General features: G+C 47.5%; 2 protein-coding genes and 1 non-coding gene across 4 annotated transcripts; 2 read left to right on the forward strand and 1 right to left on the reverse strand.

Annotated features, from left to right (window-relative positions):
- The first annotated feature begins 5,939 nt into the window (after nucleotides 1–5,939).
- Nucleotides 5,940–11,707, forward strand: LOC103633603 (ubiquitin-activating enzyme E1 3). Of its 2 annotated transcripts, XM_008655310.3 has the most exons (7): nucleotides 5,940–6,106; nucleotides 6,233–6,486; nucleotides 7,928–8,145; nucleotides 8,350–9,144; nucleotides 9,227–10,095; nucleotides 10,405–10,837; nucleotides 10,964–11,707. In XM_008655310.3, exons 2-7 carry the CDS (start codon nucleotides 6,246–6,248, stop codon nucleotides 11,558–11,560), a joined length of 3,153 nt encoding a protein of 1,050 aa, XP_008653532.1. In that variant the 5' UTR covers nucleotides 5,940–6,106; nucleotides 6,233–6,245; the 3' UTR covers nucleotides 11,561–11,707. The 2 variants fall into 2 exon arrangements, with proteins under 2 accessions (XP_008653532.1, XP_008653531.1); XM_008655309.2 differs by lacking the exon at nucleotides 5,940–6,106 and having other exon boundaries at nucleotides 6,192–6,486.
- A 500-nt stretch (nucleotides 11,708–12,207) lies between these two features.
- Nucleotides 12,208–14,747, forward strand: LOC103634444 (pyruvate decarboxylase 3). Its single transcript, XM_008655966.4, has one exon. The coding sequence runs from the start codon at nucleotides 12,714–12,716 to the stop codon at nucleotides 14,541–14,543; it is 1,830 nt and encodes a 609-aa protein (XP_008654188.1). The 5' UTR covers nucleotides 12,208–12,713; the 3' UTR covers nucleotides 14,544–14,747.
- Nucleotides 14,670–14,741, reverse strand: TRNAH-GUG (transfer RNA histidin (anticodon GUG)). Its single transcript has one exon. It is a non-coding gene; the product is annotated as a tRNA-His (tRNA).
- Nucleotides 14,748–15,906: the final 1,159 nt, after the last annotated feature.

Raw genomic sequence — 15,906 nt, forward strand, 5'->3', positions numbered from 1 at the left:
TGGTAAGTATATCCATATAAATAACATTACAAAAATTTCTAGCATCATTTAACCATCCATTCAACACACCAAAGATAATTGGATAAAGTAGTAACACTATGATAGTACTACATAGCGCATTACATGTTCCATTATATGGTCATTAAATTGTTGTTTAATAGTAAAAAAGTTGGATGACTAAAGTCCAAGTGCATGATTCAGATAAGTTTATATTGGGTATTTTATACCCACGGGTTAACGGGTATGGGTGAAGGCAGAACGTTCTAATACTCGTTTACCCATTGGGTGAAGATTTTTGCCCAATAACAGACCCACAGGTAGAATATTTAGCCCACATACATACCCTAATGGAGTAAATACCCATCGGGTATCGGGTCGCGGGTACCCATTGCCATCTCTACTCGGCTCGTTAAGGAACCGAGCCAGAGAATCAACTTGGCTCAGCCCATTTGTGAGTCCAAGTTGGCTCATTTAGCTCGTGAGCCAAAAACAATAGACACACACAACAATACAATCAATTACTAATTAATTTTATACCAAATTAACACTAGAAAAGAGTAATAAACTAATAACACTCATAATTTCACATACCACATGGATTTAACACCAAAGTAATATAGTTCACCACTTATTACTTCATCCAACACAAGCGGAGGCTTTGTTTTACTGATAAATGCTAGCTCGTTCGAGCTAACGAGCTCGACTCGAGCTGACTCGTTAACAAATCGAGCTAGAGATGCTAGCTCAGCTCGTGACAAAACTAAAACGAGCTGAGTCGAGCCAAGCCGAATGAGCTGACGAGGCACGAGCATCTTGTCTGACTATAACCCAAACAAAGACGAGATAATTTTGACCTTGATCTGGAGTTCAACATATGTACAAACTTCATTGGCCAATAGACCCTCAAACAAACTTTGTTTCTGCTACTTGGGGCCATTCCTCATCAATGACAGAATTGATTCAGTTGCTTGCTTATAATCTTTAACGAGTTGCGAAAGGGTCTCTAGCGTAATGGTTACAATTTCTAAGTAGCACCTCCAGGTCTCGGCTCCATCCCTCGGAGGGCGAATTTCGGGCTTAGTCAAAACAAATCCCATCGCTATGGCCCGTGCGCTCGTGGCTTACGTCTTGCGAGCCACCCTCCGGCTGGGCCGCTGTAGAGTGCACAGTGATGACCCGTTAGTGATGGGGGCCAAGGTTCGGGGATTTTCATGACCAGGACCGTGTTTCAATCTCTTCTTAATATAATATTTATTAATACCAGGAAGACGGTGTTTCCCTCCTTGGCCTATTCTTTTCAACAAGCTTGGCACAATGGCTTTCTCAGACTATAGATGGACATTTTTTTCCATAAACCGAAAATCGAATAGTACCGAACCAAACTGAAAATTTATTTTTCAGTAGTTTGGTTTAGTTTTGGTTTTTGTATCTAAGAAGTTCAGTGTCGGTATTGTAATCTATTTTCACCATATACCGAACCGAAATACCAAAAAAATTGAATACCAAACTTTATCAATTCTAAAATTTGACTATTTGATTATGTGATGCAATTAAATTGTTATTCACTTATTAGTATTCCATGTATGATGCATCTCTAAATATTTATACTTGTATAATTCTTGCATTTCAAAATTGTGTGTAATCTATCATGTAAACTTGTTGTATGTGCTCGTGAGCCAAAAACAATAGACACACACAACAATACAATCAATTACTAATTAATTTTATACCAAATTAACACTAGAAAAGAGTAATAAACTAATAACACTCATAATTTCACATACCACATGGATTTAACACCAAAGTAATATAGTTCACCACTTATTACTTCATCCAACACAAGCGGAGGCTTTGTTTTACTGATAAATGCTAGCTCGTTCGAGCTAACGAGCTCGACTCGAGCTGACTCGTTAACAAATCGAGCTAGAGATGCTAGCTCAGCTCGTGACAAAACTAAAACGAGCTGAGTCGAGCCAAGCCGAATGAGCTGACGAGGCACGAGCATCTTGTCTGACTATAACCCAAACAAAGACGAGATAATTTTGACCTTGATCTGGAGTTCAACATATGTACAAACTTCATTGGCCAATAGACCCTCAAACAAACTTTGTTTCTGCTACTTGGGGCCATTCCTCATCAATGACAGAATTGATTCAGTTGCTTGCTTATAATCTTTAACGAGTTGCGAAAGGGTCTCTAGCGTAATGGTTACAATTTCTAAGTAGCACCTCCAGGTCTCGGCTCCATCCCTCGGAGGGCGAATTTCGGGCTTAGTCAAAACAAATCCCATCGCTATGGCCCGTGCGCTCGTGGCTTACGTCTTGCGAGCCACCCTCCGGCTGGGCCGCTGTAGAGTGCACAGTGATGACCCGTTAGTGATGGGGGCCAAGGTTCGGGGATTTTCATGACCAGGACCGTGTTTCAATCTCTTCTTAATATAATATTTATTAATACCAGGAAGACGGTGTTTCCCTCCTTGGCCTATTCTTTTCAACAAGCTTGGCACAATGGCTTTCTCAGACTATAGATGGACATTTTTTTCCATAAACCGAAAATCGAATAGTACCGAACCAAACTGAAAATTTATTTTTCAGTAGTTTGGTTTAGTTTTGGTTTTTGTATCTAAGAAGTTCAGTGTCGGTATTGTAATCTATTTTCACCATATACCGAACCGAAATACCAAAAAAATTGAATACCAAACTTTATCAATTCTAAAATTTGACTATTTGATTATGTGATGCAATTAAATTGTTATTCACTTATTAGTATTCCATGTATGATGCATCTCTAAATATTTATACTTGTATAATTCTTGCATTTCAAAATTGTGTGTAATCTATCATGTAAACTTGTTGTATGTGTTGTCTTGATATAAGTTTGGTGTTTGGTTTTTACCCAAAAACCGAAGTAAAAAATCGGAATCAAACTTCTCGGTTTCTAATGTTTAGAAAACCTTTTTTTAAATCGAAAAATCAAACTGAAGCTTCAAATAAACTGAATAGCCAACTCACCAAACCAGTTGGAGGGTGAAAAACGGTCGGGACCGATAACCGGTTTATCGCGATAACCCGGTAGAAACCGTCCAAAATCTAAACCGTCCAGTTTTTGAATTCAAAACGGTTTCAAACCAATAAAGCGTTCGATAAGCCCGATTAATCGGCTCCTAGCCTGATAAACCGGCGGCACAGAAATAGAAACCGAGTCATGTGTATTTTTGTAAATAAAGCACATCGAGGCCCCATAATTTGTACAAAAGATGACCCCAAACATTATCACAAGTCCAATAACAACATTTAGCAGTTCAAATACATTACATGACATTGTTTCATAGTTCACAGACAAAATCAAAGATACATATACATGTTTCATAGTTGATCCTTCGTCGAAGATCATTCCCATGGGGTGCATTCCACTGATATTGTGCTTGTGTCATATTGTACTTCTCCATTGATATCAACATAATACCTTGCTCACGCATCAACTATGCCTTTTACTCTGCCCAAGTCTGACTGGTCCATGCAGAAGTCGTACTCCACGACTCCACCGACATTTGGTAGTACTCGGTGTCCTCCCATTTCGTACACCCACCTCACTGGTTGCTGTGTCACCTCACCAACTGGACAACTGACATAGGGATAGGGGTGAAGACGAACCTTGTCTTTCGTTGCTAGAATCGGGGGTCCAATATGCTTGTTGTAGACATTGGTGTCTGATCCCTGTGTGAGTGGTCCTACGCTCCTCAGATGCGTCGTGATATTGGTCTTGTCTAGCGTATTCGTACTAGGATCCCCCTACATAGTTATGAAAATATGGTTAGATATCAATCACTAATTTATTGAGAAGCAAATGTAATGGTACTTGTGAAATGTATCGGAGCCATCTAAGACCACCAACACCACCATCACCGCCAGCACCAATACCACCACCACCACCACCAGCACCAACACCTCTACCACCAGCACCACCATCAGCATCATCAGAAGACGTCGTCGAACTGCCATCGGCAGACTCTTGGTATTGTGGACTATTATCACCATTATCGGTCTCATTATCGCTAGCCACCACTTTCTTTCCTTTGTTGGTTGTTTTTCGTAACATGAACTGCGCTTTTCGCTTACCAACGTGAGTGTCCCCCACATTCTTATTTGTCCAATTAACCAAATTTTCTTTTGGAGTGCCTTCAGCCACGATGCTTGATGGTAATGGTGTGTCACTCTCGGTGTCCTCCTCATCTAGCACTGGATCCACGTTTGAGCGACCCATTTCCATCCAGTGACAGATTGGATTGTTTGTGTCATGTAAGGACAACTCCATGAACTGTGAAAATGGATCCCTCCTTGCACACTTATGAACCTGATTGCATCCTTTAGGTGTAGCCTTATGTTGTAGTTCACATACACAAGCTTATGGAGCTTCTGATGCGATAACCGAATCCTCACCTTTGTGTACAACAAGGCAAACATGCTCCAGTTGCGCTCACAACCACTGGAGGAACAACACCGTGGAACCAATCTCAAAGTAAGCTTTTGTAACGTCGGAGTGTCTGAACCAAACATGGCCCACCATGATGCTGCAAAAAGTAGCACATTCACATGATGTACAAAAGCCTTAATGTACTTGCAACAACGAGTTCTCCTTCATAGAATCTATTCTCCCAAACGCGGCACGGAGACCACCTCTTTGGACGAGTCACCACTCGTCTCATACATGCCACACTGCCATCGCTCACGTGAGCACGCCTCCTAAGCTCCTCCTCCTCCCTAGACACACGTATTGTGCCCTATAACTCATCATCATCATCATCACCACCACCATCATCATCATCGGAACCACGATGCGAACCCTCCACTTGCAAGTTTCTTGCTCTTCCGCTACTCTTACTTTCCTTTTTTCTCATGGACCTTGTCAAGCTCCCGCCGAAAGCAATCGACAGTGTCCGACGGAACGTTGCGGCAACCTTACACATTCCCCACGCGATGCAAGGTGTTGCTTGAAACGTGTTGCCTCAGTACTTGTAGTTGAATCCTGGATATATGTTATCCTCGTGTTGCCATATGGGATCGATCCGATCCGACATCCCCGAAAATAGCGATAACAACTATTATTACAAGTACTATTAGCATACATAACAAGTAGCGGTGCTGATTTCAAAGGATTTGAAGTCAAAAGGGAAAAATCTCTCCGACCCTATCCCCTACTAGGCAGGCCGGCTTATCGGACTCTCTGGCCGATTAATCGGGCCACACGCTCGGTAAGCTGACTAAGCCGTTAGCTCGTACGATTTACCAGCGGCTCGTCCGGACAGACGCGATAGTATAAGCCGGTAGTTAGCCGGCCGATTTATCGGGCTAAATCAACGATTAATCAGTAAGTCGCGCGGTTCACATATTGAGCGGGCGAGAAGAACTTACTGGCGGCTTTTCGGCCTAGCCGTCTGGCTAGGCGACGTATGAGAGTGGCTCTGCGTGCTCCTGTGGCGGACGTGCGTCATTTTTGGGCGGATGAGGCGAGAGAAGGATGGGGAATGCTCTAGCACGGGTCACGACGTGTTAGGGTATTGTATGGAGCTATTGGGTCTTATAGACTACCAACCCATTTAAGGGTTTTTCTTTTTTCTTTTTAAAAACTTGTTTGGTTTTTAGTTTGAATTCGGTAGGATATTTTTAAATTTAGTTTCAGTGAAAAGTCTTAAAATAATCTGTAGTATTTATAAGAAAATTTTCATCAACATATTTTAAATTTTATAAATTCAAAATGTAAAACCGGTCGGCCAGCCATACCCACGGACCGATTACCGGCTAGCCCGGTGTGCAGACTGCAGACCGATTTGATTTGGTGAACCTTGAGTCTTTGACCCAACCTATGTAAAAGAAAAAAAAAGAAGAAAGAAAAAACCTGGCCCCTGCGTGCCGTATAAATAAGTACCTTGCAATGAGCCCCGCCGCCTCTCCGCTCTGTCCTAGTGTACTCTTGCCTTGACACGAATACTCAGAGAGCTCACTCTCTCCAGCCCATCCCAAACCTAGCCGCCACGCCAAGCACCTTCCCTCGCCTCCGATCCTTTCCTTTCCCCCACCGGCGAGGTCGCCGCCCGCCCGCCGCCCAGGTAAGCATCGCATCCGTCCCACCCTCCTGACTGCTAAATATTACTTGTGTTCTCTTTTCCGCGCCCTCCCGCCGTCGTCGGATTCGGCGTTGTGTTCGCGATGAGGTGCTTACGGTTTCTGCGCAGGGGTTTCCTCGCCATGCTTCCGTCCAAGAGGTCTGCAAGCGCCGACGGCGGCGAGCCCAAGCGGGCTAAGCTGGGGGAATCGCCATCCGCCGCCCGCGTGGGTACCAGCAACGGCACCCGGAATGGGGCGGCGCCGGAGATTGACGAGGACCTGCACAGCAGGCAGCTCGCCGTGTACGGCAGGGAGACAATGCGCCGCCTCTTTGCCGCCGATGTTCTCGTCTCTGGCCTCGATGGCCTCGGTGCTGAGATTGGTTCGTCTCGTCTGCACCCCCTTTCCCTTGCCGTCCTACATTTTCAGATTCATCACGCTATGTCTGAATCGACGCCAAGTTCCTGTTGCCAACTCAGTAATTGAGATGTCTGTGCTTACCATTACTGTTTGTGTGTGTGTGTGTGGTGGGGTGGGGGGTCCAGTTTTAGATAAACACAATGGACAGTGAAATCTCCAGCCGAGTGGTGGAGTGCACCCGCCTAATCCTAAGATGAGGAGGAGACTAGGGATTACTTGATTAGCTGGAAGAACACGATAACAAGGGATAGAGTGGTTCGGGCCGCCGGAGCGTAATACCCTACATGAGTTGTATTGCTTGGGAGTCTTTGTCCGTTGTAATGTTGCCCCTTCCTTTTATAGTCTAAGGGGGACACATACCAGTAAGCTGAGCCCCGACAGGTGGACCCAGAAATATAGTAATAAAAACATACTACATGGAATAAGTAATGTCGTCGGCGGACAGAGATCTTCTCTTGGTCGTCGTGCAGATTTCCTGACTAGCCTATCTTTTGCCCTGTCACGTTAGCGTACGGGCGAAGTCTCTGGTATAGGCTGCAGCATAGATTGGCATGCTGGCATGCATAGGTGCGTTACGCAGTCGCCCGTGCTGTCACGTCCGGCCGATCACTGTAGCGGACCCAATACCCGACCGAATGATGCTTCATGATGGTGTCACACGCGTGTGTGACACACAATGGCCTTGGTAACTCGCGCATTTAATGCGCGCGGCGCTGCCATGCTACAACGCACCTCGGTAACATGCTGGGCGGTCACAGAGGCTTGTCACAAGCCTGCCAATGCTTTGCGCTTGGTTTGGGTACGCTGCAGCCGCCTTGCATCTGATGCGGGCTGAGGCTTTGCTTCCATGCAAAGGTTTACACCTTGCGCCCAGCAGCCACGTGGCGTCACCGGACCCTTGGCTGGGTCCAGAGCAGAGCTTGAGGGCATGTTCTGCCCTGAAGCACCGAGAGGCCCTGATGGCGACTCGGACCCCACAGGGGGGGGGGGGGGGGCCCGAGTCCCTACTCAGGGGTCCGGTCCATACACGTGGAGGACCTAGGCCTTTCAGGGGGGGACTGCATACATGGGGGTTCGGGTTCCACCCATGGGGGTCCAAACCCGTTGGTGAAGTCCTTTGGCATAGATTAGAGATAACCGTGTGGGTACTGTGTTTCCCGTTGGTGAAGTCCTTTGGCACAGATTAGAGATAACCGTGTGGGTACTGCGTTTTGATACAATAGTAAGGGGTACCCCAGTTCTGTGGTACCGACACACACATATTAAGCATAACATACCGGCTGATTCTACCAACACGCTAACAACACGTCCATCCACTTGCTCTTAAACGAAAACAACAACACATCAACCTCTTTCACGTGTTATGTATGTTACACTAAACAATTGTGCTGTTCCTTTTTCAGCAAAGAATCTTGCTCTTGCTGGAGTCAAATCTGTCACCATACATGATGTCAAAATGGTGGAAATGTGGGACTTGTCTGGCAATTTCTTCTTGTCAGAGCAAGACATCGGAAAGAACAGGGCTCTAGCTTGTGTCTCTAAGCTGCAAGAGCTGAATAACGCTGTTCTGGTCTCTGCTCTGACAGAGGAATTGACGATAGAGCACCTGTCTAAGTTCCAGGTTCGTCTCTAGTACTCAGTACCATCTTTCATTGCTTTCGACTTGCAGTATCCTTTGGTCTTGATCCAGTGAATCTGTGATGCTTGTCGTTGTTGCTAGCAGCGTTATTTATCTGTTGCCTGCTAAAGCATTACATTTCTGATTTCACACCTTTCTTGTCTATTTGCTATGATTGCTTAACCCACAGCGTGCTCGATTGCGCAGGCTGTTGTTTTCACTGATATAAGTTTGGAGAAGGCTTATGAATTTGACGACTATTGTCACAGCCACCAGCCTCCAATCTCTTTTATCAAAGCTCAAGTCTGTGGCCTTTTCGGTAGTGTCTTCTGTGATTTTGGACCTGAGTTTACTGTCCTTGACGTTGATGGTGAAGATCCACATACTGGTATAATTGCATCCATCAGCAACGACACTCCTGCAATTGTATCCTGTGTTGATGATGAGAGGCTTGAGTTTCAGGACGGTGATCTTGTTGTTTTCTCTGAGGTCCAAGGCATGACAGAACTGAATGATGGAAAACCAAGGAAGGTAAAAAATGCTAGGCCGTTTTCATTTAGCGTCGAGGAGGACACAAGTAGCTATGGTGTTTACACAAAAGGTGGTATCGTTACACAAGTCAAAGAACCGAAGGTTCTACGTTTCAAGGCACTAAGAGATGCAATGAGAGATCCTGGTGATTTCCTTCTGAGCGACTTTTCGAAGTTTGAACATTCACCTGTGCTTCATCTAGCCTTTGAAGCTCTGGATAAGTTTAAGAAGGAGCATGTGCGCTATCCTACCGCCGGCTGTGAGCAGGATGCTCAAAGTTTCCTGAAGTTTGCTGCTGATATTAATGAAGCATCTGTTGGTTCTAAGCTGGAAAACATTGATGAAAAGTTGCTCCGTCATTTCGCAAGTGGTTCTCGAGCTGTTTTGAACCCAATGGCCGCAATGTTTGGTGGTATTGTTGGCCAGGAAGTTGTGAAGGCATGTTCAGGGAAATTCCATCCGCTTTACCAGGTTTGTGTTTTAAATAATGTACCTTCTCTATTTATATTGGCGTCCCTTATATCTTTGTCTGATGAAACTCCATCTTATGCAGTTCTTCTACTTCGATTCAGTTGAATCTCTTCCTACATATCAGTTGGATCCCCAGGACTTGAAGCCTTCAAATAGCCGCTATGATGCCCAGATCTCTGTATTTGGTTCCAAGCTTCAGAAAAAACTGCTAGATGCAAATGTTTTCATTGTGGGTTCTGGCGCTCTTGGATGCGAGTTCTTGAAGAATCTTGCCTTAATGGGTGTCTCCTGCAGCTCCAAGGGAAAGGTAACTATAACAGATGACGATGTCATCGAGAAAAGCAATCTGAGCCGCCAATTTCTATTCCGTGACTGGAACATTGGGCAAGCAAAGTCTACTGTAGCTGCAGCCGCTGCCATTGCTATCAATCCCAGCTTACAAATTGACGCTCTTCAAAACCGTGCTTCTCCAGATACCGAAAATGTGTTCCATGACACATTCTGGGATGGTTTGGATGTTGTCATCAATGCCCTTGATAATGTGAATGCTAGGATGTATATGGACATGAGGTGCCTGTACTTCCAGAAGCCACTACTGGAGTCAGGGACATTGGGCGCAAAGTGCAATACACAAATGGTCATTCCTCACCTTACTGAAAATTATGGAGCTTCAAGAGACCCACCTGAGAAGCAGGCACCCATGTGCACAGTCCATTCTTTTCCACACAACATTGACCATTGCTTGACATGGGCCCGTTCAGAGTTTGAGGGTTTGCTAGAGAAAACACCAAATGAAGTAAACTCTTTTCTGTCTAATCCTGCTCAATATGCTGCTGTCATGAGGAAGGCAGGTGATGCCCAAGCAAGGGAATTACTTGAACGCGTCTCCGAATGTCTTGACAAGGAGCGATGCAATACATTTGAGGACTGTATAACTTGGGCTCGATTGAGGTATGTTCATGCTTACTGTTATTGTCATATTTCTTTGATTCTTCTGTATATGGTATATGTTTCTATTTTCTTGACTTCTCTGGGATTCCACATCTTCCTCTTACCCAGCTTATGATAAATGAATTATCAGTTTTATGACATTGTACTGCTAATTTAACCAGTTGATTCCATTTGTAGCTGAGGACTGTTAAAATTTAAGAAGTAATATTGTATTTTGATCAGGCAAATTCAGTTTGTTTTTCTTGGACATGCATCTTTCTTTATTTAGCTTTTGTGCAAGATTAACTGATTTCATCTGTTTCATGTCAGATTTGAGGATTATTTCTCAAACCGCGTGAAGCAGCTTACATTCACTTTTCCTGAAGATGCTGCTACTAGCACAGGCACTCCTTTCTGGTCGGCCCCAAAGCGCTTTCCCCGCCCTCTGCAATTTTCAGCCACTGATTCATCTCACATCAACTTCCTCATGGCTGCTTCAATACTGAGGGCGGAGTCATTTGGGATTGCTATACCTGAGTGGGCAAAGAACACTAGCAAGCTGGCCGATGCGGTCAATAAGGTTGCAGTTCCTAAATTTGAGCCAAAGAAAGGGGTGAATATTGTGACAGATGAGAAGGCTACTAACCTTTCTAGCGCCTCAGTTGATGATGTTGCTGTTATTAATGATCTTTTGGCGAAACTGGAAGAATATGCCAAGGGCCTGCCACCAGGGTTCCAAATGAAACCTATCCAATTTGAGAAGGTAAGTATTCCAAATGAAACTCAATTTGAGAAGGTTCCCCAACGTGCACTTTTCTTTTATTAGGATTTTGTTTGTTCGAGTCAGATGGATATGAATTTAATAGCATGCGCTGCTTTCTTTCCCCAGGATGATGATACTAATTTTCACATGGATTTAATAGCTGGGCTTGCAAACATGCGCGCAAGGAATTACAGCATTCCTGAGGTTGACAAGTTGAAGGCTAAGTTCATCGCCGGAAGGATCATCCCGGCCATCGCAACTTCAACAGCCATGGCCACAGGTCTAGTGTGCCTGGAGCTGTACAAGGTCATTGCTGGGGAGCACCCCATGGAGGACTACCGCAACACATTCGCCAACCTAGCTATACCTCTGCTGTCTATGGCGGAGCCGGTTGGGGCCAAGCTGATGAAGCATCAAGATATGAGGTGGACCGTATGGGACCGGTGGACTATCAGGGGCAACCTGACTGTGGCGGAACTGCTGCAGTGGTTCAGTGACAAGGGCCTCAGCGCCTACAGCATGTCCTGCGGCACCTGTCTGCTGTACAACAGCATGTTCGCGAGGCACAAGGAGAGGCTGCAGAGGAAGGTGGTTGATGTCGCCAGGGAGGTGGCCAAGGTGGAGGTTCCTGAATACCGGAGGCACATAGATGTGGTGGTAGCATGCGAGGATGACGATGGGAATGACATTGACATTCCTCTAGTCTCGGTGTACTTCCGATAGTCTCCCTCTATCTGCACATACAAAGTCAAGTCTATTATGTCGTCCAAGAGAACACATTCGGTCATCTGGAACGATAAACAGACGATGGACTGCATTCAATCAAATTCCCATGCCAAGGGCTAATTTGGGAACCTATTTTTTAAGGCATTTCTATTTTTCCAATTAAAAATGAATTAATTTCTCTTGAAAAATAGAAATACCTTGAGAAAATGGGGTTTCTAAACTACACCCAAAGAGATTTACTAGTCACAAGTAGGACCGGAAACCGGAAACGAGCTGATCTCGGCTTGGTAACCCAGCTAGTTAGTCTTGGCTCGGTGAGTTGAGAGACCTAGCTTGATTCGGGCTTGTTTAGGCTCGTGAGTCCACTTGAGAGCCACCACATTAAGTCTTAATTTAGAGTATAAATTATATATTTTTATTATATAAAATAAAAATATAAGTTAAAAATTTAGTAACATATTTTAAACTATATCTAGTATTGAGTTCGTTGCGGCGACGGTGGATAAGGAGGCAGGGGCACGTCGTGTAGTTTACACTATGTGTTTAATAGGTAGTAGAGATATTTTATAACATACGTATAGCTAACAAAAAATGATCAATTATTGACTAGTTTGTTACGATGTGACATGGTCGTCTTTGATTTATTTATTGCATGATCTAATACATGATATTATATGACTAAAACTGAGATATCTCGATTAAAACGGGAAAAATCGAAAACGTTCAAATTGTTTCTGTCCAGTTTTTATATTTGTCTAAAACAAAAAAAAACGATCGAAATATCTAAATATGAATTTGAATAGGTTAATATAGAAATTGGTGTGAAACTAAACGGTATATATCTCTATCATTGTCACCTCTAGTCACGCCATGGAGGGAGTTTCAGGAGGTCACCATGTCCATGTGGTTCTCCGTCGGTCTTAAAATGGTGGTGTTTTGTCACGTACAAAATAAGGGAGTTATTTGTAGTTCAATAGACAAACGTTCATGACTTGGTCCCCAATCCCATTTTAATTAAAGCGTCGTGTTACACAAGTCAACCAAAGTCAATCGCCGCGCTTAATTTGCTCTCGCCCGCCCGCCCGCTACGTCTCCCATTTCCTTATTAAAAAGAACCAAATCTATCCATGCATGAAAGCATCTCGTCTCCATGGACACCAGCGGCATCGTCGGGTCCGTGGACGGGCACAGGCCCGCGGCGAGCGGCGCGGTGGCCTGCCCTGCATCCGGCGTTTCAGGCTTCATCACGTCCACCGGCGGCGGCGGGGAGCCTCCTCCTAGGGACGCGACCCTGGGCCGGCACCTGGCGCGGCGGCTGGTGCAGGTGGGCGTGAGCGACGTGTTCGCCGTGCCGGGGGACTTCAACCTGACGCTGCTGGACCACCTGATCGCGGAGCCCGGCCTCCGCGTGGTCGGCTGCTGCAACGAGCTCAACGCCGGGTACGCCGCCGACGGGTACGCGCGCGCGCGGGGCGTGGGCGCCTGCGTTGTCACCTTCACCGTGGGCGGGCTCAGCGTGCTCAACGCCATCGCCGGCGCCTACAGCGAGAACCTGCCCGTGGTGTGCGTGGTGGGCGGGCCCAACTCCAACGACTACGGCACCAACCGCGTCCTCCACCACACCATCGGCCTCCCGGACTTCTCGCAGGAGCTGCGGTGCTTCCAGCCCGTCACCTGCCACCAGGCCGTCGTCAACAACCTGGAGGACGCGCACGAGCAGATCGACGGGGCCATCTCCACGGCGCTCAGGGAGAGCAAGCCCGTCTACATGAGCGTCAGCTGCAACCTGCCGGGGCTGCCGCATCCGACGTTCGCCACGGACCCTGTGCCATACTTGCTGGCGCCAAGGCCTAGCAACCTGACGGGTCTCGCCGCCGCCGTCGAGGCCACCGTGTCGTTCCTCGACAAGGCCGTGAAGCCGGTGGTGGTGGCCGGCCCCAAGATCCGCGTGGCCAAGGCCGCCGCCGCCTTCGTGGAGCTGGCGGAGGCGAGCGGGTACGCGGTGGCGGCCATGCCGTCGGCCAAGGGCCTGGTGCCGGAGACGCTGCCGCGGTTCCTGGGCACCTACTGGGGCGCCGTGAGCACGGCGTTCTGCGCCGAGATCGTGGAGTCCGCCGACGCCTACCTCTTGGCGGGCCCCATCTTCAACGACTACAGCTCCGTGGGCTACTCCATCCTGCTCAGGAAGGACAAGGCGGTGGTGGTGCAGCCGGACCGCGTCACCGTCGGCAACGGCCCCACCTTCGGCTGCGTCATGATGAGGGACTTCCTGTCGGCGCTGGCCAAGCGCGTGCGCCCCAACACCACCGCCTACGACAACTACCGGAGGATCTTCGTCCCCGGCGGGCAGCCGCCCGAGTGCGAGGCCGGCGAGCCCCTCCGCGTCAACGTCCTCTTCAAGCACATCCAGAGGATGCTCAGCGGCGGCAGCGCCGTCATCGCGGAGACGGGAGACTCGTGGTTCAACTGCCAGAAGCTGCGGCTACCCGACGGCTGCGGGTACGAGTTCCAGATGCAGTACGGGTCCATCGGCTGGTCGGTTGGCGCGCTGCTCGGCTACGCCCAGGGCGCCCCCGACAAGCGCGTCATCGCCTGCATCGGCGACGGCAGCTTCCAGGTGACGGCGCAGGACGTGTCGACGATGCTCCGGTGCGAGCAGAGGAGCATCATCTTCCTCATCAACAACGGCGGCTACACCATCGAGGTGGAGATCCACGACGGGCCCTACAACGTCATCAAGAACTGGGACTACACGGGCCTCGTCGACGCCATCCACAACGGCCAGGGGAGGTGCTGGACCGCTAGGGTGGCCACGGAGGAGGAGCTCACGGCGGCCATCGCCACGGCCACCGGCGACGACAGAAAGGACTGCCTCTGCTTCATCGAGGTGGTGGTGCACAAGGATGACACCAGCAAGGAGCTCCTGGAATGGGGCTCCAGGGTCTCCGCCGCAAACTCCAGGCCACCCAACCCGCAGTAGCTTCCTTGTGTCATCATGAAATAAATGAATGAATAATAGATCAAAGTGGATGGCGAAGTACTAGTATATTGTTAACAGGGAAAACCAAATATTGCTAGGAGCAAAGTAAAAAAAATAACATGCGAATGTGGCTGCTGGGATTCGAGCCCAGGTCTCTACGGCCACAACGTAGAATTCTGACCACTAAACTACAGCCACTTTTAAGTTTGTTTTATGAAATTGTATTTTATTAATGAGTTTGACCTCGTCTAGGTTCCGTTATTTGTAGGAGCTAGCTATTACGTGTGCGAGCAAAGCAACTTCATGTTAGGAACGGAACGGTAGCTAATCAACTGTAATAGTACATTGACACTTTCCACGAAATACTACCTCCATTTTTTCTATTTGATGTCAGATAATTCATGTTTATACTAACAAATATCAAATAAAAAAAATGGAGGGAGTATCATGCTAGGATAATGGATAATAGACATGGGAAACTCAATTGACTAACAAGATTATTCACTGCCACGCCATCACATAAAAAATATATATGCTTCTATTAATTGCAAAGCTAAATTATTGGACTTCGAAAAATTGAAATATGAATACCATTTATTTTATTTTATATATGAAAACCAGTTTAAAACGGCTTCTCTCGTAGTATCCACGTCGCCCTTTTCCATTATAGTCGTTCGAGCATCCATCAACCGTACCTGTTGTCGTGAAGAGCTACTTCCCTCGATGTGTCGCGTCCGCTGCGGGGCCCATCCTAGAAGCTTCACGAACATGCTTACATCACTCCTTTTTCCTGGCGCCGTCAGATCCCGCATTTGCGGTTCCAAGCCACAGAGGGCATGCCACCCGCCTCCCTCAATTTCGTCTGCTTCACCTCCGCACGATTTCGCTTCCTCTCGCTCCCTCTCCGGCTCCCCTCCTACGGCTCGGTCGTCGCCTCACTTCACTCCGCCCATGGTCACTGCCACTCGCGACGCCTTACCACAGCCCTGCCTCTCCCTCCCTCCCTCCCTCCTACCACCACAGCCCCAGTCCATCTATCATCTCCTTCTACTCCTTTGCCTCCAATAGTCCAATGACGACGCCGAGCACCACCGGCGCAGCAGCAGGCACCACCTCCTCCTTAATCGCCACCACCACTATCCCTCGCGTACGACGTCTGGATCTCCGAGCGCACCTTCGTTGACGAGCGACGTCACCTCTTGCTCCAGCACCTCAACGTCGCCTCCGACCCACGCCTCCTTTGCTTTGATGCTCACCATTGCCTACCGCATCTGCCCCTGACGCACCCCCGTAGGGGCCCAGTTCCAGCGATGAACTCGGGTGCCCCTCGCTAGTGTGAATTTAGAAGTTATAATTCAACCCC

This window comes from Zea mays, chromosome 7, assembly GCF_902167145.1.
Source record: "Zea mays cultivar B73 chromosome 7, Zm-B73-REFERENCE-NAM-5.0, whole genome shotgun sequence".
Classification (NCBI taxonomy): domain Eukaryota; kingdom Viridiplantae; phylum Streptophyta; class Magnoliopsida; order Poales; family Poaceae; genus Zea; species Zea mays.

Excerpts from the sequence above, each read along its gene's own strand:
- LOC103633603 (XM_008655309.2), top strand. The coding sequence starts at position 6,207 with ATGAGGTGCTTACGGTTTCTGCGCAGGGGTTTCCTCGCCATGCTTCCG. Across the intron at positions 8,146-8,349 it reads AGCACCTGTCTAAGTTCCAG|GCTGTTGTTTTCACTGATAT; the intron begins GTTCGTCTCTAG and ends TCGATTGCGCAG. Across the intron at positions 10,096-10,404 it reads ATAACTTGGGCTCGATTGAG|ATTTGAGGATTATTTCTCAA; the intron begins GTATGTTCATGC and ends GTTTCATGTCAG.
- LOC103634444 (XM_008655966.4), top strand. The coding sequence starts at position 12,714 with ATGGACACCAGCGGCATCGTCGGGTCCGTGGACGGGCACAGGCCCGCG.